General features: G+C 43.6%; 1 protein-coding gene across 3 annotated transcripts in view; it reads right to left on the bottom strand.

Annotated features, from left to right (window-relative positions):
• The window catches only part of ino80 (INO80 complex ATPase subunit), a 200,588-nt gene that overhangs the window by 72,025 nt on the left and 101,187 nt on the right, over positions 1–27,376 (bottom strand). For all 3 annotated transcript variants that reach the window (XM_041214654.1, XM_041214655.1, XM_041214656.1), the window contains one exon: positions 18,638–18,863. In XM_041214654.1, coding sequence (XP_041070588.1) covers positions 18,638–18,863 — 226 coding nt within the window. The remainder of the gene's footprint in view (positions 1–18,637; positions 18,864–27,376) is intronic.

Here is a 27,376-nt window from a genome sequence, read left to right as displayed (position 1 = left end):
CAAGAGACTAACCCATGAACCCCAAAAGAACTCTGCTTCCATTTGTTTTAATAGCTCTGACTCACTAGCTTTTCCTGTTTGAACTTTGTGGGACTGGAGGTTTGGAAAGTGCCATTCGTAACCCTGTTGTCTTATTGGCGATTAAATCCTAAATCAGAACAGGGAATCAGTGTCCGCAACTGGAGATATCTGCAAGTTAACCAGTTAACCTCTATCACATACTCTTGCTTTACCTCCCTGTCCCTTGGGGCAACTTGTACCTACCTCTGCCAACTCACATCACACACTATGGCACTTCATTATATTCTGTTTCATAAATAGGCTGGGTTCTTTAGTTACATTATCACTTATCCTTCAGAGCTAACTTGTTTCTGCTATGCAACACTGAACTGACAGTATACCTCTAGGCCCTGGTCTCAGCTAATTGCTAAACTGATTGCATAACTTCAGGCTCACAGGAAGGTAGGAAGGGCAAGCAACTACGTGAGTGCTACATTGTCAGAGGCGCAGTCCAACTGACAAAAAAAATATCAAACAAGGTCCTAATGCCAATTCAAGTGGATGTTGAAAATCCTACAATACTATCCGAAGAGAAAAAGGGGCCAGCATTCTCTCTCCAAACTCTACCACCAAAAGACAAATGGTTGGTCATATATCCAATTGCTTTGTGCAAAATGGTTTACGCGTTTGCCTACACAACAGCTGCTGCTGTGCTTCCAAAATAACAGTTGCGCTTTGAGGTTTCTAAGAAGCATGTTATATTAATACAAGTCTCTATTTGTTGTCTGTGTGATGGGACAACCCTCCCTGATCTGTAAAAGTACAACCCTTTTTAAAAGAAGGCTGATCAATGTGTAATTATCTGTGTCATTGCTGCAGTGTTAAACTCTCAGCGGGACCTTTGTGAGGAAAGCGGGAGGATTTGAATTGTAAAAATATCCAACAAAACTCGTCAGAGGAACGTCAGTACTGTTTGTGAACCTAGCCAGTCTATTCTTCCTGTTTGCAATTTATATTTAGATGGGAGCTGGGAAGGGAAATAGGAGATGGTTTGGCCCAGATGTGGACTGCTCTATAACTCATTTCCACAACAGGAGGAAACTCAGAGGCAAGTTTCCTGGTTGGTTTGCTGGCAGGGAACTTGAGTGAAGCATTTTAATAGAAGCAGGGCTGACTTTCTACTTTGAAGTGGCTTGGGGGGGGGGGGGGGGGGGGGGGGGGGGGGGGGGGGGGGGGGTGGGGGTGGGAGTAGTGACTGGAGGACAGCAGTAAAGGAGTTATAAAGCAAGCTGGCAGTGTAAAGGGACTACTTTGATACTTGAAGCTGAGGGAAATTCCATATAACAATTAATACATACAATTTTTTTTCTCTAAAAAGCTCAAACTATAACAATGACCGGCCTCCCAGTAATGGTTCATGTGTCTCATAGTAAGCCTCAGTCTCCAAATTGACCTGAGAGCTCAGCACAACAGTTGGGTGCTCTACATATGAAATATCGCTGAAGAAATAATCTTTGCATGGTTAGATTTGCCCTGAGGAAGTGAAGGAGCTATCAGTGCTATACCACACTCATCTCCCAAAATATTCCAAGATTTATAATCCCAGAGAGAGATCATATTTGATATTATTAACATTAGTCCTATTTAAGGCCAAGAGAACTGACACCAACTTTAACTGATGAACTCTAACCCAGTTGTGAACTAGGCAGTTCCGTGGAATCTCCTTTATTTGAATTTTTCATTAAGATAAAATTTCCACAGCCTGACAAATAATTCCCATCACACTATGTATGTAGCCCCTGAAGGTTCTTCCTTTGCTGAGCATAGTTCCATAGGTACCTGACTACCGTCTGTCAGGTCCCAGTTGGCAGCATTCGCATCTTGAGTGACAAATTCAAATTCAACCCCAGAGGCTTGAACACGTAATCCATGCTGTCACTGCAATGCAGTACCAGGGGAGTGTTGTAGTTGAAGGTGCCATCTTTTGGATGAGATGTTTGTCCTCTCAAATTGATATAAAAGATTCCTTGACATTATTCCAAAACAAGCAGGGAGTTTCTCCCTGGTATCATCATCAATATCTATGCTTCAATAAAACAGGTTATTTGGTGATTATCATGTTGCAGTTTGTGGGACCTTGTTGTGTACAAATTAGCTGCCATGTTTCCGACATTACAACAGTGACAACATTTCAAAAACACTTCACTGAATGTTAATTGAGTTGGGACATCCAGAGATCACGAAAGACATTATATAAATGAAAGTTTTTCTTTCCCTGGTACTCAGCTAGATGGCCATTCTTCATGTGAGTGAGAAAGCAGGCTGTTCGACAATGGAGGGCATCACAGCCTAGCTGAACCTGCCTTCACTCACGATGCATGTGTACTTTTCAGCAGGGGTAAATGCTGAAACAAAAATAGGGATCCTGGGGCATTATTTCCATTGCCTGGTCCTTATGAAGCAAGGCCAACTATAAAGTGGCCACACTTCCCACCCACCAACCCGAGATCAACTAATAAGCCAGAGGCCTGGGACCAACTTGCGCCTCTCTCAGCTTGTGGAGAAAGTACCACACCACCTGGTGCAGCTACCCAAGGAGCCATCGTGAAGCTGGAAAGGGCAGAGTGAGGCCATGCAGCTTTGCGGAAAATAACTCTCAAGTGTCACTGCAACATGTTAACAAGTAAGTTCAAGCTCCATTAGTTAGGTTTGTCAGAGCACCTTCCATGCCCAGAAACACAATATCGAGCAGAGGTGCATTCAGGCATAGCTTTTCAGTCTGAATGCAGCCCAACACACAGGGCCTGCTCTCCCCACTCTCAAATATGCAAGTCTGGACAGTGAATGGTAATGTTTAAATTTTTAAATCAAAACATCGATAAAAGGTAAACAGCAAGAGTTGCAATATAACCAACTAAAAGAATTAACCCTTTGAGAACTGTCACCCTCCTGCAACAGATAAAGCACAATGTGATATGCTTCAGTTTAATTTAGGAACACAGGCCATTTTCAACACAACATGAGCCTCAGCCAAAATGAACAACTCAACATCACACTGATCTGTGCCCTTACTCAGAAACTCCTTGATCTGTACAGCTCAGTGTCACACCGCTCCATGTCCTTGGGAACATAGGAGGAGTAGGACATTAGCCCCACAGGTTTAAGTCTGTTCTGCATTCACGACTGATCTTTGGCCTACCTCCATATGCCCACCTTTGCCCCAGATTCCTTAATACTTTTGGCTAATAAAAATCTATCAATCTCAGATGTAAAATGTACACTTGATCCAGCATCAATTGCTATTTGCAGTAGAGAATTCCTGACTTCGACCAGTGTGTAAAAATGTTTCCTAATTTCACTCTAGAAAGGTCTGGCTCTAATTTTTAGACTGTGCTCCCAAGTTAGAGACTCCCTGATTAACAGAAGGAGTTTCTCTTTATTTAGCCCATCAACATCCCTTAATCTCTTAAAGGATTTGAGATCAAGTCACCCCATAACTTACTAAATTCCAGTTCTAAATACAACCCTAATGGAATGTAATCTCTCCTTGTAATTTAACCCTGAAGAGTCCTTATCCACTGAGACCCTCTGATCATTGGAGCTAGCTCGGTATCACACCAAGCCACACCTTTATTCACGGAGTCCTCGGTGTTGAACTTTGTCTCTAAAGTTTAATTACCATATATTTATGCACACTGAAACATGAGTCCGTGAGGCTCCCCGGTTTCTGTCCAGCCTCAGATCACAGGATAAAAACAAAATATCTGAGATGGCAGATTGTGAATAGAGTTTGGGGGTGGTGGGGGTTTCAGTAAGATCCAACTCCATTAATTCAGCTAAATAGTCAAGATCATTCATAGACCACTGTACAGCTGGTTTGGAAAACAGAAAAATGTCACATTGGTGTAGGAGGGGAGGAATGCCCAACCTTTTATTCTGTGCCCTGAGCTGGGGCATATGGTGGACACTCAAACAGCACAAAGGTGACTTCACTGTGCACCGAACCTGCGCTGTATCTGTCCAGGGAGTGTTTGAGGGGCAGTGTGAAGGGAGCTTTACACTGCATCTAACCCACGCTGTGCCTGCCCGGAGTGTGTTTGATGTCTGAAATGAACCATGGTCCATACACCTGTGATGATCTTTTGAACATAGACCAGCCAACACAATAGGCTGCAATGTCCTGGATTATGCAGTCACGTAAGCGTGTGTCGGCTCGTGCTGTTGTGGTGTCACCAGTAATCTCAGGTGGGTCATAGTTAGTTGTTGCCAAGCGTATGGAGACCAGTGTGGGAAGCTAGTGAACTCAGCTGCGACTCTGACCGCGGGGCCGATGCTGCACCATGAGGGGAAACTGTGCCGGAAGTATTTACTGCAGACTGCTGGTCCTCAGAGAGGACAGTAGCAGTGCAATGCACCACGTAAACAGATCACTTTCTGCCTTTTAACCCTGTCTCTGTGAGACAGATTGCAATCACTCAGTCACTTCCCATTCATAATGATGGAAATCGCTGACACCTTTAAGAGTGAAGAGGTCAAAGGCAGTTGCAGCTGCTGTTATACTCAGCACCACGCTGTGACATTGAAGACTAATAAACCAGGCCCCCAATCTCCCTTGGCTGGGTTCAATATCACCAGGGAGTTTGCTCCAAGTTGTATTTATAACACAATCAGTTACTCCAATCTAAAACGTCTGAAATAAAACAAGCTAGTACTAGTTTTACTATTAAGTATCAAGAGTTGTTATCAATATCAAGGCAGTGCAGGAAAATAAACAGTGCAACACACTCCAATTCTGCTCCTTAAACTGTTCTACCATAGTTGCAGAGCTATACCCACAAATATTGTACCAACTTTATAATGACAGACCAGTACTTAGCCCGGTATTAAAAGTGAGAGCTGTACCCACTAATACGATACTCTGATGCTGCAGTGACAGACCTTCATCCACCCATTACTATACTCTGGTGTTATACAGTGACATACCTGTATCCATCTTTACAATATTTTAATTTGAGGGACAACAGAGTGTAGGATTATGCTGCTGTGCATTTCAGGTGCACTCTGTTCAATAAATTCACACACAGTGACACTTCAGCGAAATGTAATGCATTGAAAGATGTGTCAGCTACCAATTTTACAATTAAAATAGAAGAACTTGCCAAGTTATTTTAATGTCTGTGGTTTCACAGGGAGTGTGTGAGACAGCAGCCACTAGGCTTAGTGATTAGATACCTTTGTGACTGTACTAAAGGCTGGAAACGTACAGCCAGAAGAGTCTATCTCGCTAAGTCTGTGAAAAGACATTGCCCTATTCTGAGCCCTGAATGTTCTGGGGTACAGATCGGACATGCTGCTCCCTGCAGCTCCACAGCTTGCCATGACATCTTTTTGTTGTGTTAGTATTCTACCACCACCCAATGGTAGTGATCAAGAACTGCAATTCCCTATACTGCCCGTAGCATCCATCAGACTTTGTCTAGATAACAATATCGTCTCCCAAATCAATCATCAAAATGGTATTTTTTAAATAATGGTCTTGCTTATGTAGGATCTCAGCTCTACAGATAAAAAAAAACTCCAAATGGAAGGGCAAGTACAGTTGGAAGAGAAAGGGTGATCAAAAAGGAGATCAAAGTAGGCACTTTGAGTGAGGGCAAAGCTCTGTGGACTGAGGGGTGAGGTGGATGGGGGATAAGGAAGCAGGAAGGGAGCTCAATAGAGATATCAGGAGAAGGAGTAAGAGTTGAGGGATAGTTTTCCAAAGCCCACCCCAACCCTGAAGGTGAAAAGGAGTTGTTTTAGAAAGCTGAGGTAGAGGTTATGTATAAGAAGGTAGATGGGAAAAGGGTGTCAGAGTTAGAGAGATTTGGGAGGTTAAGGGATCATTATATAGAGGTCATGAGTTGGCCACATTCTGCAGCAGGAGAGCTAATGTGCATCACGAGGATGAGAGAAACGAAAAGCTTAAACAAACGTATGGAGGGAGGGGAGGACAAATTACGATGGGGATTGAAAACATCAAGAACTGCATCTCCGCTCAGCATTTTGTCAAAAATATGTTATTTAATTTAAGTGCAAGCTCAAACAGTACAATAGTCCTGTGCTTGGGCTTCCACATTCCTCTTTCTGACCCCCTTTGCTGAAGGCATTGGACTCACTTATTGCGCACAAGGACCATCTGTAAGCAAATGGGCTTTGGGGAGAAGAGGAAGTAGCGTGATGGCATACCTGATCCTATCCTCAACCCATGTCAGCACGAGGATTTTCCAGAAGGGTCAACGGTAGTGATGAGGAGCAGGCAGCCAGTTACAATTTCTGGTTTATTCCAATATTACATAAGAACTTGTTTATCTTGTAACATTTCTCCAATTTATTTCACATTCAAACAACATTGGAAGTTGCTTTGGTTGCCCTTTTAGAAGGAAGGTACGAGATGAAAATCCAATTTCGAGGTCTGGCATTCAACAACAGCTCATTCATTAGGACGTGGCTCATGGTTATCCTTGAAGTGGCCATTTTCTGAAGCATTAACTGATTCCCAGCTACCTAAATCAGTCATTCAATTTTGTTTAATTGGGATAATCTGATAAATATAACCAAATTTCTAATGACAGCATTTACCCCCAAGGCAACTGGGCACTTTAACATCAATTCCAAGTGTGCAAAATGTGAAGAGATACTCTGATGGGCAAAGTAGTCACTTAGAATAATCAGAGAGACTCTACAGAGAACACACCAAGTGTGAGATCAAAAAAGGGACAATAGGAGGCAAGAGAAAGGAGAGCAAAAGTGCAGAACGAAAGCTAGAGAAAGAGCAAAAAAAAAATAAGTGTTTGGGCACAGCGGGAGGGCAGCAGTGGCCACTGCTGGAACTACAAGCAGTCTTAGATTCAAAGTCCCAGCCTCCATGACCAGGTAAATGCAGGGGTGGGGGCCTTGATGGACAGGCGGGGGGGAAGAGGAGGGGGGAGGGCGGCAGGGAGCAAGCACCCTTAGGAGGCAGACCTGGGTTGGGGGGGGGGGGGGGGGGGGGCAGCCCAACATGGAAAGATGGCCCTTGAGATAGGCATCCCCCCAACCACACCTCCCAATCCGCCCAATACCCAAAAAGGGTGATCTGCCGGGCTGCCCCTTGCAGCTGAACACCTCCCACCGGCCTCAAAATTGAGGCCAGGCTGGGGGAAAGCCCTTACTCGCCACGTAAAATTATGGACATGTCAGAGCAGGAAGGCCACCCCGGGAATTTTATGGGCCACCCTGCCTGCAAACATGCCAGCGGGGGACTATTAAAATTTTGCCCATGGTTTGTCATCTGCCATGTTGGGGGTTGGTAGCACATGGCTTTCTATGCCAAAACATAAAAGTAACTCCACCTGAATTAACTAAACTGGCCGAATTTCTCCCACCTTCTCCATATACCAATCTGAGACCTATTGTAACAACACATGCGTGATAGGCAAGAAAGCTTAAAATATGAGCAATCTGATGATTGAAGAGGGATGCTGCTTGTCAATAGCTAACAATATTTAACGATTAGAGGGGTGATAGCCAATTAGAGGGGCGATGGCCAATTTTACTCCAGAGTGCACAGAAGCAGTGTGCCAAAGTTTGAAGTTCTGCTGTCTACAGCCTTTGAAAAACCTTCTCCACAGACTCATCATGTTGCCATTCTCAAACTCGAGCCCAGGACTCCAAATTGTGCAGCTGCTCACTCCCTATACCTTCACAATTATCCCCATCGTCAATGATGGAGAAGCCCAGCACAACAGTGCAAAAGATAAGGCTGAAGATTCACAAAATCTTCAGTCAGAACTGCCGAGTGGATGATCCATCTCAACCTCCTCCGGAGGTACCCAGCATCACACTTGCCAGTCTTCAACCAATTTCGATTCACTCCACGTGATATTAAGAAATGGTTGAAGTCACTGGATAGTGCAAAGGCTAAGGGCCCTGATGATATTCTGGCAATACTGCTGAAGGCTTGTGCTCCAGAACTTGCCATGCTGCTAGCCAAGCTGTCCGAGTACAGCTACAACACTGGCATCTACCCAGCTATGTGGAAAATTGCTCAGCTATGTCCTATACACAAAAAGCAAGACAAATCCAAGCCAGCCAATTACCGCTCCATCAGTGTACTCTCGATCATCAGTAAAGTGATGGAAGGGATCATCAACAGTGCTAATCAAGATTTCACGTTTTAAGACTTGTACTTAAACAAATTAAAATTAACATAGACTAAACATTTTAAAAATTTATTCATGGGATGTGGGCATTTCTGGCTAGGCCAGCATTTATTGCCCATCCCTAATTTCCCTTGAAAAGGTGGTGGTGAGCTGCCTTCTTGAACCGCTGCAGTCCATGGTGTAGGTACACCCACAGTGCTATTAGGGAAGGAGTTCCAGGATTTTGACTTAGCGCCATTTCCAAGTCAGGATGCTGAGTGGCTTGGAGAGGAACTTCCAGGTGGTGGTGTTTCCATGCATCTGCTGCCTTTGTCCTTCTAGATGGTAGAGGTTGTGGGTTTGGGAGGTCCTGTCTAAGGAAACTTGGTAAGTTCCTACAGTGCATCTTGTAAATGGTACACACTGTTGCCACTATGCATCAGTGGTGGAGGGAGGGAGTGACTGTTTGTGGATGGAGTGCCAATCAAGTGGGCTGTTTTGTCCTGGATGGTGTCAACCTTCCTCAGTGTTGGAGCGGCACTCATCCAGGCAAGTGGAGAGTATGCCATCCCTGTAGATGGTGGGCAGGCTTTGGGGAGTCAGGAGGTTAGTTACTTGCTGCATGATTCCTAGCCTAACCTGTTCTTGTAGCCACAGTATTTATATGGCTAGTCCAGTCCAGTTTCTGATCAATGGTAACCCCACACCCCCCCAAGATATTGTTAGTGGGGGATTCAGCAATGGTAATGCCATTGAATGTCAAGGGATGACAGTTAGATTCTCACTTGTTGGAGGTGGTCATTGCCTGGCACTTGTGTGGTGCAAATGTTACTTGCCACATGTCAGCCCAAGCATGGATATTCACCAAGCCTTGCTGCATTTGGACATGGACTGCTTCAGTGTCTGAGGAATCGCAAATGTTGCTGAACATTGTGCAATCATCAGCGAACATCCCCACTTCTGACCTTATGATGGAAGGAAGGTCATCAATGAAGCAGCTGAAGATGGTTGGGCCTAGGACAGTACCCTAAGGAACTCCTGCAGTGATTTCCTGGAACTGAGATGATTGACCTCCAACAACCACACCATCTTGTCATGCGACTGTTCCCTTTGTTTACTGGCAAACCCTTTTTTTTAAAAAAAAAGTTATCAGTCTCCACAGGGAGTGTAACAGTGTGAAGCGTGATGGTCAGAGACTGAAGATTATCACTCAAAGGGGGATATTGGAATTGTTTTTCCCCACAGACATTTACCACGAGTAGCTCCTTAGGCAGAGACTATAACCTGAGGTAAAATGCTACTGGTTCAGTAATTGAAAAGGAAGAATGTAAAAAAGAAAATGGCAACATTGCAGACCAGTGCAATTGGAGTAGGAAGCTCCGAGTTAAGAGGCAGTACCATCAAAGACACAATGGATCAAATGGCTTCCTCTTTTGTAACAAATGTTACAATTACTTGTAGTGCTTTGGAATGTTTCTGAGAGATGTGATCAGGGGCTACATAAATTTAAATATTCTAAATTTTCCAGACGGACTCATTGGAGGTGTTGTGTGGGCTGGCATGCCTGCTGACCTCTGCTTTTGATTACCTTTCCTCAAAAACACTCTATCGGGGTCAGAAACAAGTGTAGACATCACTCTGACGGAAGGTTACACAGAGGCTAAAGGAAAAGTGTGGAAAACAACAACTTGAATACATATGCCTGCTGACTTACCATTAGATTGACACTGGCTCCCAGCCAACAAGTTGGAAAATTACCCAGGCATGCTTCTCTTTTATTCTTCCTGCCAAAATGGACAATTTCACATTTTCTCACATTATACTCCATTTGCTAGATCTTTGCCCACTTACTTAACCTATCTATATCTGTTTGTAGCCTCCTTATGTCCTCTTCACAATTTACTTTTCTACCTATCTTTGTGTCATCAGCAAATTTGGCTGATTTGATAGTAACCTGAAATCTGCATCCCGCCTACTCCTGATAACCTATCACCCCCTTGCTTACCAAGAATCTATCCACCTCTGCCTTAAAAATATTCAAAGGCTCTGCTTCCATCACCTTTCCAGGAAGAGAGCCTGCTCACTGACGCCTAGTTTGGGTTCCATCAGAGCCACTCAGCTCCTGACCTCATTACAGCCTTGGTTCAAACATGGACAAAAAAAGACCTGAACTCCCAAGATGAGGTGAGAGTGACCGCCCTTGACATCAAGGCCGCATTTGACCGAGTGTGGCATCAAGGAGCCCTAGCAAAACTGGAGTCAATAGGAATCGGAGAAAATTCTCCAGTGGTTGGAGTCATATCTAGCACAAAGGAAGATGGTTGTGGTTGTTGGAGGTCAGTCATCTTAGCTCCAGGACATCACTGCAGGAGTTCCTCAGGGTAGTGTCCTTGGTCCAACCATCTTCAGCTGCTTCATCAATAGCTTTCATTCCATCACAAGGTCAGAAGTGGGGATGTTCGTTGATGATTGCACAATGTTCAGCACCATTGGTGACTCCTCAGGCACTGAAGCAGTCAATGTCCAAATGCAGGAAGATCTGAACAATATCCAGGCTTGGGCTGAGAAGTGGCAAGTAACATTCCCGCCACACAAGTGTCAGGCAATGACCATCTCCAACAAGAGAGAATCCAACCATCGCCCCCTTGATGTTCAATGGCATTACCATCACTGAATCCCCCACTATCAACATCCCGGGGGGTGTTACCATTGATCAGAAACTGAACTGGACGAGTCAAATAAATACTGCGGATACATGAGCAGGTCAGGGGATAGGAATTGTGTGACGAGCAACTCCCTCCTGACTCCCCAAAGCCTGTCCACTATCTACAAGGCACAAGTCAGGAGTGTGATGGAATACTCCCCACTTGCCCGGATGAGTGCAGCTCCCACAACACTCAAGAAGCTTGGTACCATCCAGGACAAAGAAGCCCGCTTGACTGGCATCACATCCACATACATTCGCTCCTTCCATCACTGACGCACAGTAGCAGCAGTGTGTACCATCTACAAAATGCACTGCAGAAATTCACCAAGGCTCTTTAGACAGCACCCTCCAAACCCATGACCACTTCCACCTAGAAGAACAAGGGCAGCAGATAGATGGGAACACCACCACCTGGAAGCTCCTCTCCAAGTCACTCACCATCCTGGCTTGGAAATATATCGCCGTTCCTTCACTGTCACTGGGTCAAAATCCTGGAACTCCCTTCCTAACAGCACTGTGGGTGTACCCAAATCACATGGACTGCAGCAGTTCAAGAAAGCAGCTCACCACCATCTTCTCAAGGGCAACTAGGGATGGGCAATAAATGCTGGCCCAGCCAGCGAAGCCCACATCCCGTGAATGATTAAAAAAAACACTAAAGCTTAGTGTCACCTAATCACTTCTTGCAGATTTATCTTGTTTGCAGCTCCTTTCTTTACAACCTTGAAAAGAGCCCTGCATCATGGGCCTCACGTTTGATGTCTCCTTATTATAAATGAGGGTTCAAATTCCAGGGATGCTGGGGATTCTGTTCAGGCTTTGCTTTGGGTCAAATTGGCAGTGTTTTCATACATAACTAATTCATTACTAATCTCACATCAATCATTTCCTCTCTTGCACTTCCTGTTAGCGCAGGCTGGCAGAGAAACACAAACATGGTTTTCCTGTCCCTTTCCTCCAACTCCTTGGCCTGAATCTTGCAGATGGCGTGATCAGGCAGTCTTTACTCAAAAGCTATTTTTCTGAGAGCAGCAGCTAACACTGGCATGCTCCACATATTTTTTCCTCTTTGCTATCTGCTCTAATCTCCAGCAGCTGAGAACAGTTGGATTGTTTATCATCTACCTCTGTCTCAAATAAACAATTATTCTGTGGAATATATTACAACCCCCTGCTCTCAACCTCGCCAATTACAACAGTTGAGCGGTGAGTTTTAATTCGACAGCTTCCCACTGCCTTGTACACCTCTTTGATGTAATCTGGGCCATCCTGACCATCCTTTGTTGACCCTAGCAGGGGCAGCACTCAGATGTTACAATAGGTTTCATCCAGGCATATGCAGAAGGCAGGAGAAACTCAGCCAGGATTCTTGTCCATAACCTCTGCTGGTAAGAGTATATTTATTTAAAAATAACATGTAGTGTCCAGGTTCTAATGGTATCACAGCTGCAGGCAGCACTGCAAGGACCCAGTTATGCAATCTAATGTTACATGATCATCCTCTATACTTAAGCCAGTTAATTCCAGATACCACTCCGCACAGGATAACACTGAACCAGTGCATTTCCCGATGTAGGGCAGGTACCTTGCTAAAGGTAAGTAAAGGTCACTGTATTCATCCCAGGGACTGGAAAAGTTAGGAAATCCCACCAAACTCTATTTATTTTGTCAAGTAGCATGGGTTCCAATTCTGTTTAGTTGTTGTGTCTATTGCCCCTCCAGTGTTTGTTAAATTCCTGCTCTGGCTGCTGGGCTACACTTCTGGCTGCTGATCGATGAATTGGCCAAAAGTCCATCGCACTTCACCCACACCCGAACAGAGCCCCTGCCATTGTAGAAAATAGGAGGAGTAGGCCATTTGGCCGTTTGAGCCTACTCCATCATTCATCACGATAATGGCTGATCATCCAATTCAATATCCTGCTCCCGCTTTCTCCCCATATCCTTTGATCCCTTTCGCCCCAAGAGCTATATCTAATTACTTCTTGAAAACATACAATGTTTTGGCCTCAACTACAAATTCCACAGGCTCACCACTCTCTGGGTGAAGAAATTTCTCCTCATCTCAGTCCTAAATGGTCTACCCCATATCCTCAGACTGTGACCCTTGGGTCTGGACTCCCCCACCATTGGGAACATCCTTCCTGCATCTACCCTGTCTAGTCCTTTTAGAATTTTATAGATTTTTCATTTATAGGACGCCCCCTCATTCTTCTGAATTCTAGCGAATATAATCCTAACCGACTCAATCTCTCCTCATATGTCAGTCCCGCCATCCCAGGAATCAGTCTGGTAAACTTTTGCTGTACTCCCTCTATAGCAAGAGCATCCTTCCTCAGATGAGACGACCAAAACTGCACACGCTATTCCAGGTGTGGTCTCACCAAGGCCCTGTATAACTGCAGCAAGACATCCCTGCTCCTGTACTTGAATGCTCTCGCTATGAAGGCCAACATACCATTTGCTTTCTTTACCGACTGCTGCATCTGCATGCTTACTTTCAGCGACTGGTGTACGATGACACCCAGGTCTCGTTGTACATTCCCCTCTTTCAATTTATAGCCATTCAGATAATAATCTGTCTTCCTGTTTTTAATGCCAAAGTGGATAACTTCACATTTATCCATATTATACTGCATCTGCCGTGCGTTTGCCCACTCACTCAGCTTGTCCAAATCACACTGAAGCATCTCTGCATCCTCCTCACAGCTCATCCACCCACCCAGCTTTGTATCATCTGCAAACGTGGAGATATTACATTTAGTTCCCTCATCTAAATCATTAATATATATTGTGAATAGTTGGGGTCTCAGCACCGATTCCTGCAGTGCCCCACTAGTCACTGCCTACCATTCGGAAAAAGACCCGTTTATTCCTACTCTTTGTTTTCTGTCTGCCAACCAGTTTTCTATCCATCTCAACACGCTACCCCCAATCCCATGCGTATTAATTTTGCACGCTAATCTCTTATGTTGAGCTTTGTTGAAAGCCTTCTGAAAGTCTAAATAACCCAGTCACCGACCACACGTCCCAAGGCCACGCGGCCAACCAAAGGAAATGTTAATTTTCAGTGCTGCATTTTCCTGCCCCCAGTGACCAAATTCGCAGATGTAACAGATTTGAGGAGCCGAATGGACACCTTCTGTCCCTGTGTTCCCTGATCATCAATGAGTTTTACTGACTAAAGCCCAGGACTTCATTCAGTTAATGTTGTTGGTGTGGAAGGGACTCTTTAAATTTACTGTGTTAATTTTGTCAACATTCTTTTCAGTTTATTTTACTGGTTTATCCTCACCATTACCCATCCACACCACCTCCCTGCCCACCACCCTCCCCACCCTTTACTTCATTTATTTATTTGGTGGGTTGTTCCCCATCCTGTGCAAAGCCATTTAATTTTAATAGTTCATTTTCCCTTTCCTGACCTATTCTTCTCTCCTCCTTATTCCCATGTTTCCCCACCTGTATTATCCTACTGCTTTCCTCATCATTACCTATACTCCAGTCTGCCTCCAATATTTACAGCCCCACCCCCAGCCTACACAGGTCTGCCTCCAATATTGCAGCTCCATATCGAGCCCATGCAGATCTACCTCCAAAATTACAATTCCACACCCAGTCCATGCAGGTCTGCCTCCAATATTACAGCTCCACCCACAGCCCCCACTGGTCTGCCTTCAATTACAGTTATGCAGCTGACTGTCATCTGTAAACCATGCCCTTGTTCCATTATTTCTCTATACAGCAAAGTTGGCATTACTGACACCTCTGCTCTTTGGGGTAAATAGTTGTTTGGCAGATCATTGTTGGAAAACCGCAACATCAGGGACTTCAAATTTAAACTTTTGTCTTTTGCCAGTGACTGAAATAGCACAAGACAAATATAGGGAAAGGATGGAGCCCAGTAACCAAATGTACACATTCTATTCCATCATTTAAAGATATAGATTCCAAAGCACTTAAAAACTTTCCCAGAGTGCGCCAATGGCCATGGTTTCTACCAGACATTCATCAATAAATGCTCCCTGTGCCCACCCTTCAAAATATTTCAGCCTTGGTCATATTTCATAGTATAAGAATTCAGCATTATACACATCAATATAGCAAAAACTGGTATTTGTATGTAGAGGAAAAAATCAATGTGTAGGACTGAGCTACGACCAATGTCCCTGCAGGGTGGTTTGCTAGTATTGTTGGAGATTTTTAAACTAATTTGGTAGGGGAATGGGAATCAGGGTGTAGCATTATAAAGGAGAAACAAGGCACACAAAGGATTGGATGAGACTGATAACATGACAGTAATAAATAGTAAGGTTTTAGGTGGGATCAGACAAAGTGAAAATACAAGGTGGCCTAAATTAGGTTTACAATGCATGTGTGTAAATGCATTAAGTGTAATAAATAAGGCTGGAGAACTGTTGGTGCATGGGAGTATGGTCATGTGGCAACAATAGAGACCTGGTTGAAGAAAAAGTAGGACTGGGTACTAAATATTCCTAGATACAACATGCTTGGGAAAGACAGGGAAGGAAAGAAAGAAGATGGGGTGGTAATACTGATCAAGGAGAATATTACAGTGTTGAAAATAGAGGAAATCATGGAGAGATCAAGGATAATTAATTAGAATTAAGAAACAACAGATGTGTCTTGATATTACTGGATGTATTCTGTAGATCACCAATGAGTGGGATGGGTGAGGAGAAGCAAGCTTGCAGGGAAATTACAGAGAAGTGCAAGGGCTCCAGAGAGTAACAATGGGAGACTTCAATTATCCTTAATATTGACCAGGACAATAGTGTAAAGCACAGAGAGGGAAGAGTTTCTGAAGTGTGTTGTGGAGAATTTCCTGGATCAGCATATTTCTGGGCCAAAAAGGAAGAAAGCATTGAAGAATCTGATTCTGGGGAATGAGGTGGTCAAGTGAATCAATTGCCAGTTGGAGAATATTTGGAGGATGGTGAATATAGTATCAAAAGGTTTAGGTTAGCCACAGAAAAGAACGAGGAGCAATCCAGAGTAAAAATACTTAATTGGAAGGGTGCCAACTTCAGTGGATTGAAAATGACTTCAATTTACTTGGGACAGATCCAAAGATTGGCAGGCAAAACTATAAAGCAGCAATGCACTGCCAGTAAAGAGATGCTCAGGTACAGTTGAGGTACATTCCAACAAGGTGGAAAGGTGACATACAAAGCCAGAGCACCGTGAATGATGAAAGGGATAGAGTAAGATGAAGTAAAAAAGTGGGTGTATGACAGATGTCACGTGGATAATACAAGCAAGAGAGAGAACCAGGCTGAACAGAGAAAGTGCAAAGGGGATGTGAAAAAAGAAATAAGAGCAGCAAAGAGAGAGTATGAAAAGAAACTGGCAGCTTTTATAAAAAGGAATCCAAAAGTCTTCTGTAGACAAATAAAGTGTAAAAAAAATGTAAGAGGAGTGAGGCCAATTAGATGCCAAAAAGGAGACCTACACAAGCAGGCAGAGGGTATGCCGAGGTATTAAATGAGTACTTTGCATGTCTTTATCAAGGAAGTAGATGCTACCAAAGCCATAGTGAAAGAACGGGTAGCTTAGATGCTGTATGAACTAAAAATTGTTAGAAGAGCTACTAGAAAGGCTGGCTGTGCTTAGCTAAGTCACCAGGACTGGATGGATGTATTCCAAGAATACTGAGGAATGTAAGTGTGGAAATTGTGGAGGAACTGGCCATAATCTTCCAAACCTTCTAGGATAACAGGAGCGGTGCCAGATGACTGGAGAACTGCAAATGTCACATCCTTGTGCAAAAAAGGATGCAAGGATAAACTAATCACCAAAGGGCATCAGTTTAACCTCTGTGGTGGGAAGGCTTTTAGAAATAATAATCAGTCACATGCATATTGGTGGATTAATTGTGGAAAACCAGCAGAGTTTTGTTAAAACAAATTGTGTTGAATTAATTTGATTAAGTTTTTTGATTAGGGTGGACGCAGTTGTGTGTGGGCTTCCAAAAGACATTTGATAAAATAACATGACAGTCTTGTCTGCAGAGTTGAAGCTTGTGAATTTAAAGGGATAGCAGCAGCATGGATGTGAAACTGACTATGTGACAGGAAAGAGAATATAAGCGAGCAGCAGTTGTTTTCAGACTGGAGGAAGACAGAAGTGGTGCTCCTCAGGGTCAGTACGAGGCTATTGCTTTTCGTGATGTCAATTAATGACTTTTGACTTGGGTGTAAAGGGCACAATTTCAAAAAGTGCAGATGACAAAAGCTTGGAAGTATCACGAACCATGAGGAGAATAACGATCGACTTCAAGAGAACATAGGCTGGTGGAATGGGCAAGCATGTGGCAGATTAAATTTAATGCAGAGAAGTGCAAAATGATAACATTTTAGGAGGAAGAATGAGGATAGGAAATACAATATTAGGTACAACTCTAAAGAAAATTGAGGAACCTGAGGGCACATGTGCACAAATTGTTGAAGGTGGCAGGGCAGGTTGAGAAAGCGATTAAAAATGCATATGGGACTCAGCTTTATAAAAAGCAGGGGTACAAAAACAAGGAAGTTATAGTAACCTTCTTAAAAAAACTGGTTCAGCCTGAACTTGAGTACAATGAGTATAGAAGTGTTCAAAATCATGAGAGCTCTATAAAATCAAGAGAGATAAACTGTTCCATTGGCACAAGGGCCAAGAACTAGAGGACACAGATATAAAGGAAATTGGGAAAAGAACCGAAGATGAAGAGGAAATTGTTTTTACACAGCAAGGGGTTAGTAACTGAAATGCACTGCTTCAGTGTGGGTGGAGGTGGATTCAATTGTGGCTTTCAAAAAAGGGAATTAAATAAGTACCTAAATGAATTACTTTGCAGCTCTACGGCGAATACAATGCACCAAGGCTCTCAACAGCACCTTCCAATCTTTACCACAATGCAGCAGATGCATAGGAACACCACCACCTGCAAGCTCTCTTCCAGGCCACACACCACCTTGGCTTGGGAAAAATATTGGCATTCCTTCACTGTCACTGGGTCAAAACCCTGGACTCCCTTCCTAACAGCAGTGTGGATGCACCTACACCAGATGAACTGCAATGGTTCAAAAAGGTGGCTCACCACCTTCCCAATATCAATTAGGGATGAGCAACAAATGCTGGCCTTGCCATTGGCATTCACATTCCATGAAAGGATAATACTTGAGCACAGGCCCATCTCCAGTTTAAGAGCATCCAGCAAGGCAGCACTGTGGCGTCACAGAGCAGTACCATTGGAGGCCCAAAATTTCTTCGATCAATTGCAAGTACTGGCAAAAAAAAAAGACAGCTCAATTTGCAGGTACTTGCTGTCAAGAATGCAATTTTGTGAATGGGTGTACAGACCAGAAACTCCCCTGACAATTGGCAGTCTACACAGATGTTTTACCAACACTGGGAAGGGCCTGCCTGATTTTCACTTTCACAATTTGCCAGTATCTCCCAATCTCTACAAAATAAATGGGGCAATTGGACTCCAGTGGGAACAAACACAATTAATGACCTTTAGCCTGAGTATTGAAAGGGGCAGGAAGTGATCTACAGGTGGCTGGAATCCAGCAGACAAACTGCATATCAATTTTCATGCAACTTCCTCAAACATAGCCACAACGTGTTATAGAAACAGATGATCGATCGGGGTCCCAGATAGCTACATTTGACAATTGAGCTCCTAACATATGTGCATGCACCGTTCACACATTTATGTAGTAAAAATAGAATAAGATGAGGGAAATTCCCATCTACTTACCAGGGATCCTAATGAAAGACCAGCCATGTCTGGACTGAACAGCTAACAAGCCCCCAGGATTTTCAAGGAAGAAGAAGGACAGCCGATTTCTCCAATGAAGAGCTAGCTCTGGAGTTCCATACAAGAGGCACTGCTTGGCGGTGAGGTGACCCCCTTCCCTCATTAATCGACGCTCGTACTCTGCACTCCGATCACAACAGTAGCTATCACGTGGAACAGCAGTCACCTGAGATACGCATGAAGTAGGACATTAGTGTTAGCACAGGAAAAAAATGGTACATCAATACAGTAGACAGTTAGTGCCCATCTCACTATACATAATGGCCCAAATTCTGTCACCACCGGCAACTGATCGACTAGAGTTAATTACATTGACACCCTTGGCTTTTGTAGGAGCTTGAGGGAACTAGAAATCAGTTTCAACGAGATGCGGACATGCAACTGCGTGTCTTCTGAACCAGACTGATGAATCCCTACTGAGGCATGCAGAGTCTAAACCAGGAAATGTAAATTAGAATATTTACTTCAAGACCAAATCATGTATATATGAAGAAGCAGCAGGAGTAGGCCATTCGGCCCCTTGAACCTGGTCCGCCATTTGATAAGATCATGGCTAATCTGATAGTGACCTCAAATCTGCATCTCGCCTACCCCAATAACCTATCACCCCGTTGCTTACCAAGAATCTATCCACATCTCCCTTAAAAATATTCAAAGACTGCTTCCAGGAAGAGAGTTCCAAAGACTCATGACCCTCAAAAAAAATTTTGTCTTATCTCCATTTTAAATGGGCGGCCCCTTATTTTTAAACAGTGACTCCTCATTCTAGTTTCTTCCACAAGAGGAAACATCCTCTCCACATCCACCCTGCCAAGATCCCTCAGGATCTTATGTTTCAATCAAGTCGCCTCTTTCTCTTCTAAACTCCAACGGAGGAAGGGAAATAAAGAGAGGGAAAGAAAGATAGGACTGGGAGAGATAAAGAGACAAAGAAAAAGTAAAAATTATTTTAAAATCTCCAAAAATGATTAAAATTCTGAAGAATTGAGACTCCACACTTATAAAAGTTAACTTTCATCGTCAGAGGGGTTGTAAGGTAGCAGTTAGGACTAACCACAGTTAAAAATTCACATGCGCTTGAATGGACAAAGTATAAGCTTTTCTGGAGTATCTAATGAGTATCTAGTGGGCAAATACAGCAACTACATACATTCCAGATGTTTAAATGCCATAGCCTCTGGAGGAGCAGGGCAACCCCAGACAGCAAATCATGATTTTAACTACGCATGTGTGGTGACTGGAAATTGCTACCAGATTGCACCACCGTTATTTTTACCACAACGCCCAGGCCAGTGACATCAATTCACTACACCGTGTCAATCTCACTATATTGAACATCATTACATGGCACAGTTAGTGTCACTCTCATGGCACCCATCAATACAGCACATGGATAGTATCAGTCTTCCAAACCCACAACTACTACCATCTAGAAGGAGAAGGGCAGCAGATAGATGGGAACACCACCACAACTCTGACTTCGAAATATATTGCCATTCCCTCACTGCTGCTGGGTCAAAACCCTGGAACTCCCTTCCTAACAGCACTAAGGGTGCACCCACACCACATGGACTGCAGCAGTTCAAGGCAGCAGCTCACCATCACCTTCTCAAGGACAAGGGGTGGGCAATAAATGCTGGCCCAGCCAGCAAAGCCCACATCCCATGAACGAATACAAAAACATTCTAACTATGCACTTCACTGCACAGTTAGTGCCATCCTCAATGCACATCAATACACTGCACAGCTAATGCCAATCTCACTACATGTAATTGCATCAATATATTGTTATTGCTGTAACTCACTACAATAGCACACTGCACAGTTTGTGTAACATCACATCAATTACAAGCATACGGCAGCACAGGCTGCCCATGTCCACCATTTTCCCGTCACTTGAATACTTTGAGGTACAAGGAGGGGACAGACTCCCTCATCTCCCAGGTAGTAGGGTTTCAACCAGAACATATTTATTCTTAAGAGTACACCTTCCTACATTAATTCTGGCTACACAGCAACTTCTTGTGTGGAACCTAGAAAATGCTCCCTAATTACATTCCTGACTTTGTCAACTGAACACAGCAAACCTGGTACTGACTGCAGCCAAGCCTGGGATCTAAGTGCAATGCTCTGCTTAGAAGCCAAGTTCTGCCACATCACAGTAGGTTAGTTTCTCAAGTGCAGTATTCTCAGAATCTAAGTACAGCCCTGCAGAAAGATTCCATAATATGGTGTTCTGTGGGGACTAGATCCACTGGACACAGGATAAGTACTGGACATTGCAATAAGAATGGAAGTCCTTCCACAGTGGGAACGCAAACAAGTGGGAATGCAGGTCATAAGCTGATTTGAGTAAATCTATTCTGCAAAAAAAACCGGACAACTGACATTCTGTGACTGCACAGCACATGAAGGGCTTGGGCATCATATTTGAGCAGCTTGCCAAAAGTCACAGTTCAGGTTTAAAAATGGAGAATGATCACTGGGATGAGTGGTTTTAGAATGGCAGCATCTGTGAAACTGCACCCAAGCAAGAGTCAGTGCCTTTGGAAAGAAAATGGGGGCAATCAATCATCAGAAGCACCACCAGTCAAAACACAAAGCAGCCACTTAACTCTGTGGGAAGGAGTGTTGGTTGCAATTATCCAATTTAGAACCATTAATAGGTTTCAGCATGGTTCAGTTGGTAGGACTCCCACCTTTGAATCCAAGTTGTGGTTTCAAGCTTGCTTCAGGTCTTGAGCATTGAGGGCTGAAAATGCAGTACAGGTCGATTGCTACACTGTAAAAGGGCCAGACCACAGACAATGTGCCTTTACAAGACCAGCAATTTTAGCCATTTTCTAGTTCAATATTGGTTGGTAATGATCAGGTTGCTAAGAGTCTTCCTGTATCACAGAAGTGCATTCCTTAAACAGCTGAATGTGTGAATAGGGAGAAGGAAATATTTTCTATCAATAATAAAGGCAGCATCTAAGGCTGTTTTTTTTTAAACAGAAAGGAATTATAAGTTTTATGTCATAAGTTTTCAAGCTGGGGTGCCTGCACTCTACAGGCTCAAAGAGATCAAAGGATTTCTATCCACCTGCCATCAGATTTCCACACTTGTAAAAACAGAACATGCTTGAAAAACTCAGCAGGAATGGCAGTAACTGTGGAGAAAGACAAGGAGTTAATGTTTTGAGATCAATATGGCTCTCCTTCGGACCTCGACGGGCAGAAATGTGTTTAAAAAGGGCGGAGGGGCAGGTGGTGCAAAATAGAAGGTCAGGGATAGGTTGGAGGGCAGGAGATATTAAATGATAAAGATGTCATGAAAACAAACAGAGGGAGTGGTAACGATGCATTAAATACATTAAAGCAGCAAAGCAAGTGTTAATAGCAGAATAAAGGTCAGTACTGTCTGAAAGCAAAATAGCAGAATGTGCTAAGAGCAGAGAAAGGATCAGTGCTGTACGAAAGCAAAAACATGAGAACAAGAAACAGACTGAGGGGGTGGAGGGAGCAATGGGGAAATTAGAAAGAAAACAAGATGGAGGAAAGAGTTCATGGTCTGAAGTTGTCGAATTCAATGTTAAGTCCAGAAGGCTGTAAAATGCCTAATTGGAAGAAGACTGCTGTTCTTCCAGCTTGTTGGGCTTCACTGGAAATTGTAGCAGCCCAAGGACAAATGCGAGTGTGAGGACAAGATGGTGAATTGAAATGGCAAGCGACTGGAAGGTCAGGGTCATGTTTGCAGTCACCCAGTCTGTGTTTAGTCTCCCCAAACGTAGAGGAGATTGCGTTGAGAGCAGTATGTACAGTTAACTAAATTGAAAAAAAGTGCAAGTATACCACTGCTTCACATGGAAGTAGTTTTTGAGGCCTTGGATGGTGAGGAGGGAGGAAGTAAAGGGGCAAATGTTACACCTCCTATGATTGCATTGAAAGGTGTCGTGGAAAGGGGATGAGGTATTGGGGGTGGTAGAGGAATGGACCAGGGTGCCACAAAGGGAACAGTCCTTTCGGAATGCTGACAGGGGAGATATGGGGAAGGTGTTTGGTGTGGCGTGATGCTGGAGTCGGCGGAAATGGAAATTAGCTCTATATTTGGTGACTTCCTGGCAAGTTATTTATGCCACTTAAAGCATTTTGTGCAACTATAGTAGTTACTTTCTGCACAGTTAAGACAGTGTGCTTGGCAATAAGTCAGTATTTGTAATTGCCCTTGAAAGGACCAAAATCCATAAGCCTAACTAGCATATGATCCCTAAGTTAGAGAGGAATCAAACTACCAGAGAGGCTCTTATCTCCACACACCCTGACCCCAGCAGCAATTTCTATTCTTTGTTCAGGTTCCTGCTCTGAAACATCAGCTCATAGATTTGAAAGCTGAACCCAATTAACTCAGGTTTGTGCTCTGAGCTACAGTTCTTTTGAATGAAAAACATGTTGCGCTTTGAGCTTGAAGTAGTTGCTTCCTGGCCCAGCTTCAAATTTTGGTTTATCACATTACTGCAGATGGATAGCTAGGCCCTTCACAAGTAATCCTGCCAAAGAACAAACTGCTGAGCAAACACAGCCCGTATACACACAGCAAATATTTAACATGATGGACAGGAAATGCAAACACTAAAGTGCAGCCAGCTTCCACTATCACCAAAACCTGCTCCCTCTCTCTTCATGGATGCTGGAGTCGACAGCACCTGGACTTGATTGCTGCCTGTAAACTCTGACTAAGATGCTAATCTATTCTGTAGGCTTTTTTCATTTCAGACAATGACAATAATTACAAGAGAACTGACTCGAACTGGGTTAATGATCTCTCAAGGACAGCGCTGCAGAGAATCAGCACTTTCTTATGACAGCTTGTGGTGCATACCCCTTGATAATGAGGTGAATGGAGTTCATGGACTGAAGTTCAACACTGACTCACCAGGCCATGTAATTTAAGTTATTTACTCCCAGGTCCATACAACACTTGCCCTCTGTAAACTGATAGTAGGCAGCATACTTTCTCCTGGACAATAAACCACTGAACTGCCTCCTCCTGGACGTAAACCATGACTGCTGAGCAGTGCTATAAAATGATATCTGCACTTCTATGGTATGAGCAATATCCCAGGTCACTTGCACTGTGCAAAAACCCAGCCTGCTTGGACTACAAACAGCTGAATCTCCCTGTGAAAATAAAACAAGATGCCGAGCTAGATCCCACACAACAACCAGATCTGCTTGAATTCTGAACATACATGCCAGGATAACTGCTAAATAGTAGGCAGAGGGGCCTCCCTCTGCCTGTTCTGGCAGTTCAGGATCCCATGATACTGCATAAAAAAAGAGCAATTTGTTTTCCTGGTGCCTTACTACATTATTACCTCAACCAACGCAACCATCATAAACAGATTTTTGGCTACACATCTCATTTACTATTAAGGAATCTTGTTGTAACCCTATATAATTTAAGTGTATTTAGTTGTACGTGAATGAATTGCATGGGATCAAAGGGGACCCAGCCCTGAATCGCTGGAAAGTTGCTGGAAAAAAATGTCAGAGCAAATGGCGGAGTAGCAGTGCAAGAGATTTAAACATAACATTATTACAACAGAGGTTAAATATCTACCAACTAGCAGGAAAGAGGATATGTTAAAGGTAGGAGAGCTGTAAACATCTCCGCAAAAATGAAGCTAAAAAATTAGAGGTATGCAAAAAACATTTGGGGAAAGAGAGTGAATTACAGAAAAGAATGTGACATACAAGACAGAGAACGGAAGAAAAAGGTCATTAGCAAGACTCAGTAATAGAGCCAATTACAGCGTGGAAGGTGGCCATTCAGCCCATCGAATCTATGCTGGCTCTCCAAGGAGCAATCCAGTCAGTCCCATTTCTCTGCTCTATCCCTGCTCTGTCCTGCCAGTTTTATTTCCTTCAAGTGCCCATCCAATTTCCTTCTAAAATCATTGATCGTTTCCACTTCCAGCATCCTCGTGGGCAGAGAGTTCCAGGTCATTATCGCTCACTGTGCAAAAAAGTTTTTCCTCACATTCCCCCTGCATCTCTTGCCCAAAACCTTAAATCTGTGTTCCCTAGTCCTTGTGTATCAGCTAATGGGAACAGCATTTTTCTTATTTATCTTATCCAAACCTGGGATAATCTTGTACACCTCTATCAATTCTTCCCTCAATCTTCTTTGCTCCAAGGACAATCACCACATTTTTTCCAGCCCAACTAAAACCTCCCATCCCTGGAACCATTCTGGTAAATAGAGCAAGAAAAGAAGATTGGTAATCAACGTAAAGGGATTTAATCAGTGGAGAGTTTTCCCCCTGATTCCCATCTTCAGTTTTGCTAGGGTGCCTTGATTCCACACTCGGTCAAATGCTGCCTTAATGTCAAGGGCAGTTACTCTCACCTCACTTCGGGAGCTCAGCTCTTTTGTCCATGTTTGAACAAGACTCTAATGACGTCAGGAGCTGAGTGGCCCTTGTGGAACCCAAACTGAGCATCAGTGAGCAGGTTATTGCTAAGCAAATGCTGCTTGATAGCAATGTTGATGACCCCTACCATCACTTTACTGATGATGGAGACAAGACTCATGGGGCGGTAATTGTCTGGGTTGGATTTATCCTGCCTTTTGTCTACAGGACATAGTTGGGCAATTTTCCACATTGCTGAGTAGATACCAGTGTTGTAGCTGTACAGGTACAGCTTGGCTCAGGGCGCAGGAAGTTCTGGAGCACAAGTCTTCAGTACTATTGCTGGAATGTTATCAGGGCCCAAAGCCTTTGCAGTATCCAGTGCCTTCGGCTCTTTCTTAATACCATGAGGAGTGAATCAAGTTAGTTGAAGGATGGCATCTGTGATGCTTGGGACCTCCAGAGGAGGCTGAGATGCGTCATCCACTCAGCACTTCTGGCTGAAGATTGTTGCGAATGCTTCAGCCTTCTCTTGTGCTCCCCCATCATTGAAGATAGACATTCTACCTATTACACAACGAAGCAGCGTTGTGCATGAATTTCAGTGCTGGTGCAATGCCAGGCATGTAGGCCATAGGTCCCAGCGATTGGCTGATTGAATCAAGCAGCATGTTTCTTTGGTTATTAATAACAGGTGGAGTACAGGCTGTACTCAGCCAGCCCGCACTTGCAAAACGCAAAACAAAACATCTGCTGTTGGATGTGATTCTGTGATTGGGTAGCACCTGCTGAACAATCCTGAACTCTTGATGATATTTCATAGTTTTGTCATTGTGAGATTTGAACTCTTGATCTTGGGGTTACAAACCCAGTACCATAACCACTTGGCTATTTAGGCCAAGCCCAAAACTCAGATGGATGTAACTCTTTCGAGTAGAAACACGTTTCCATCTGTTCCTATTCAGATGAAGTTACATTGTTTCATAGTCTGCCATTGTGAGATTTGAACCCTTGATCTTGGGGTTAACAAGCCCAGTACCATAACCACTTGGCTATTTAGGCCAAGCAATCTGAACAATCCTGAATGTGCACACAGCTACACTAACAACCAATTTAAGATGATCAATTGAGCTCGTAATGTGGTTCATTTACACTTGCTAGAATATTCCAATTTTGTTAATTTGGTTTAATTGGTTTTAACTCGAAAGAGTTACACTTGCTAGAAGCGGCAGACATTCATTTGCAGGGATCCATTTCATTTGCAATATGTTCAAGCCTTGCATCTTTTGACAGCACCTTCCAAACTCTCAACCTCTACCACCTAGAAAAACAAGGGCAGAAGACAAATGGTGAACACGACCACCTACAAGTTTCCCTCTAAGTCGCACACCATCCTGACTTGGAACTATATCACCATTTTCACTATCGCTGGGTCAAAATCCTGGAACTCCCTCCCTAGCAGCACTGTGGGTGTACCTCCACCACATAGAGTGTAGCAGTTCAGGGCAGTGGCTCACTACCACCTGCTCAAGGGCAATTAAAGAGGGGCAATAAATCCTGTCCTTGCCAGCAATGCTCACATCCCAAGAACGAATAAACAAAATCATGCTGCAATAAAGAAAAACATTGCAAATAGGAGAGAACAAGCATACAAAAGGACACGGAAAAAATGCCCTTCATCCTACTCATGCAGAAAGTACGCTGTACTAGTTGGTTGCTGTGAGATAGACACTATCAGTGATGATACAGCTGGTTGTTTACACGTTGTTTACACAGGTATTGCAAATCCCACAATAATCTAACTCTCTCCAGCAACCCAGAAAACAAACAATGCCATTTATTTATAGACCTAGAGCTCTAAGTGCAGCTAACCAACTAAGTACAAACCAACCAACAGGTCCATCTGACTGTCCATAAAGTATGCCACTGATCCAATCATTTCTGTTAGATTGGGTTCTTTTTGGTGAAATAAATTATTTCAAAATATTTAAATAGCCGTTTATTATAACAACTTGTGCAGAATGGACAGTATATTTTGAGACAGAGTTTGGGAATGGGGGGGAGGGACAGGGAGCAACACAAGTGTGGGAGCACAGTTGGTAGAGTCTGAAACTGAACTCCACACTGCTGAGGGGCACCTTCAACTCCAACAATTTCATTCGACCCCACCCATCTCCTCCAAAAATGCAAGACTCCAGTTTCATGTGCAGCCCACTCCCCCATTTCTTTTGGAGGGGTAGAGCTTCAACCCCCATGACTCCCAGACCTTCCAAAACAGATACAA

This window comes from Carcharodon carcharias, chromosome 20, assembly GCF_017639515.1.
Source record: "Carcharodon carcharias isolate sCarCar2 chromosome 20, sCarCar2.pri, whole genome shotgun sequence".
In the NCBI taxonomy this organism is placed as follows: Eukaryota; Metazoa; Chordata; class Chondrichthyes; order Lamniformes; family Lamnidae; genus Carcharodon; species Carcharodon carcharias.
This window is presented reverse-complemented; position numbering and strand designations above follow the sequence as displayed.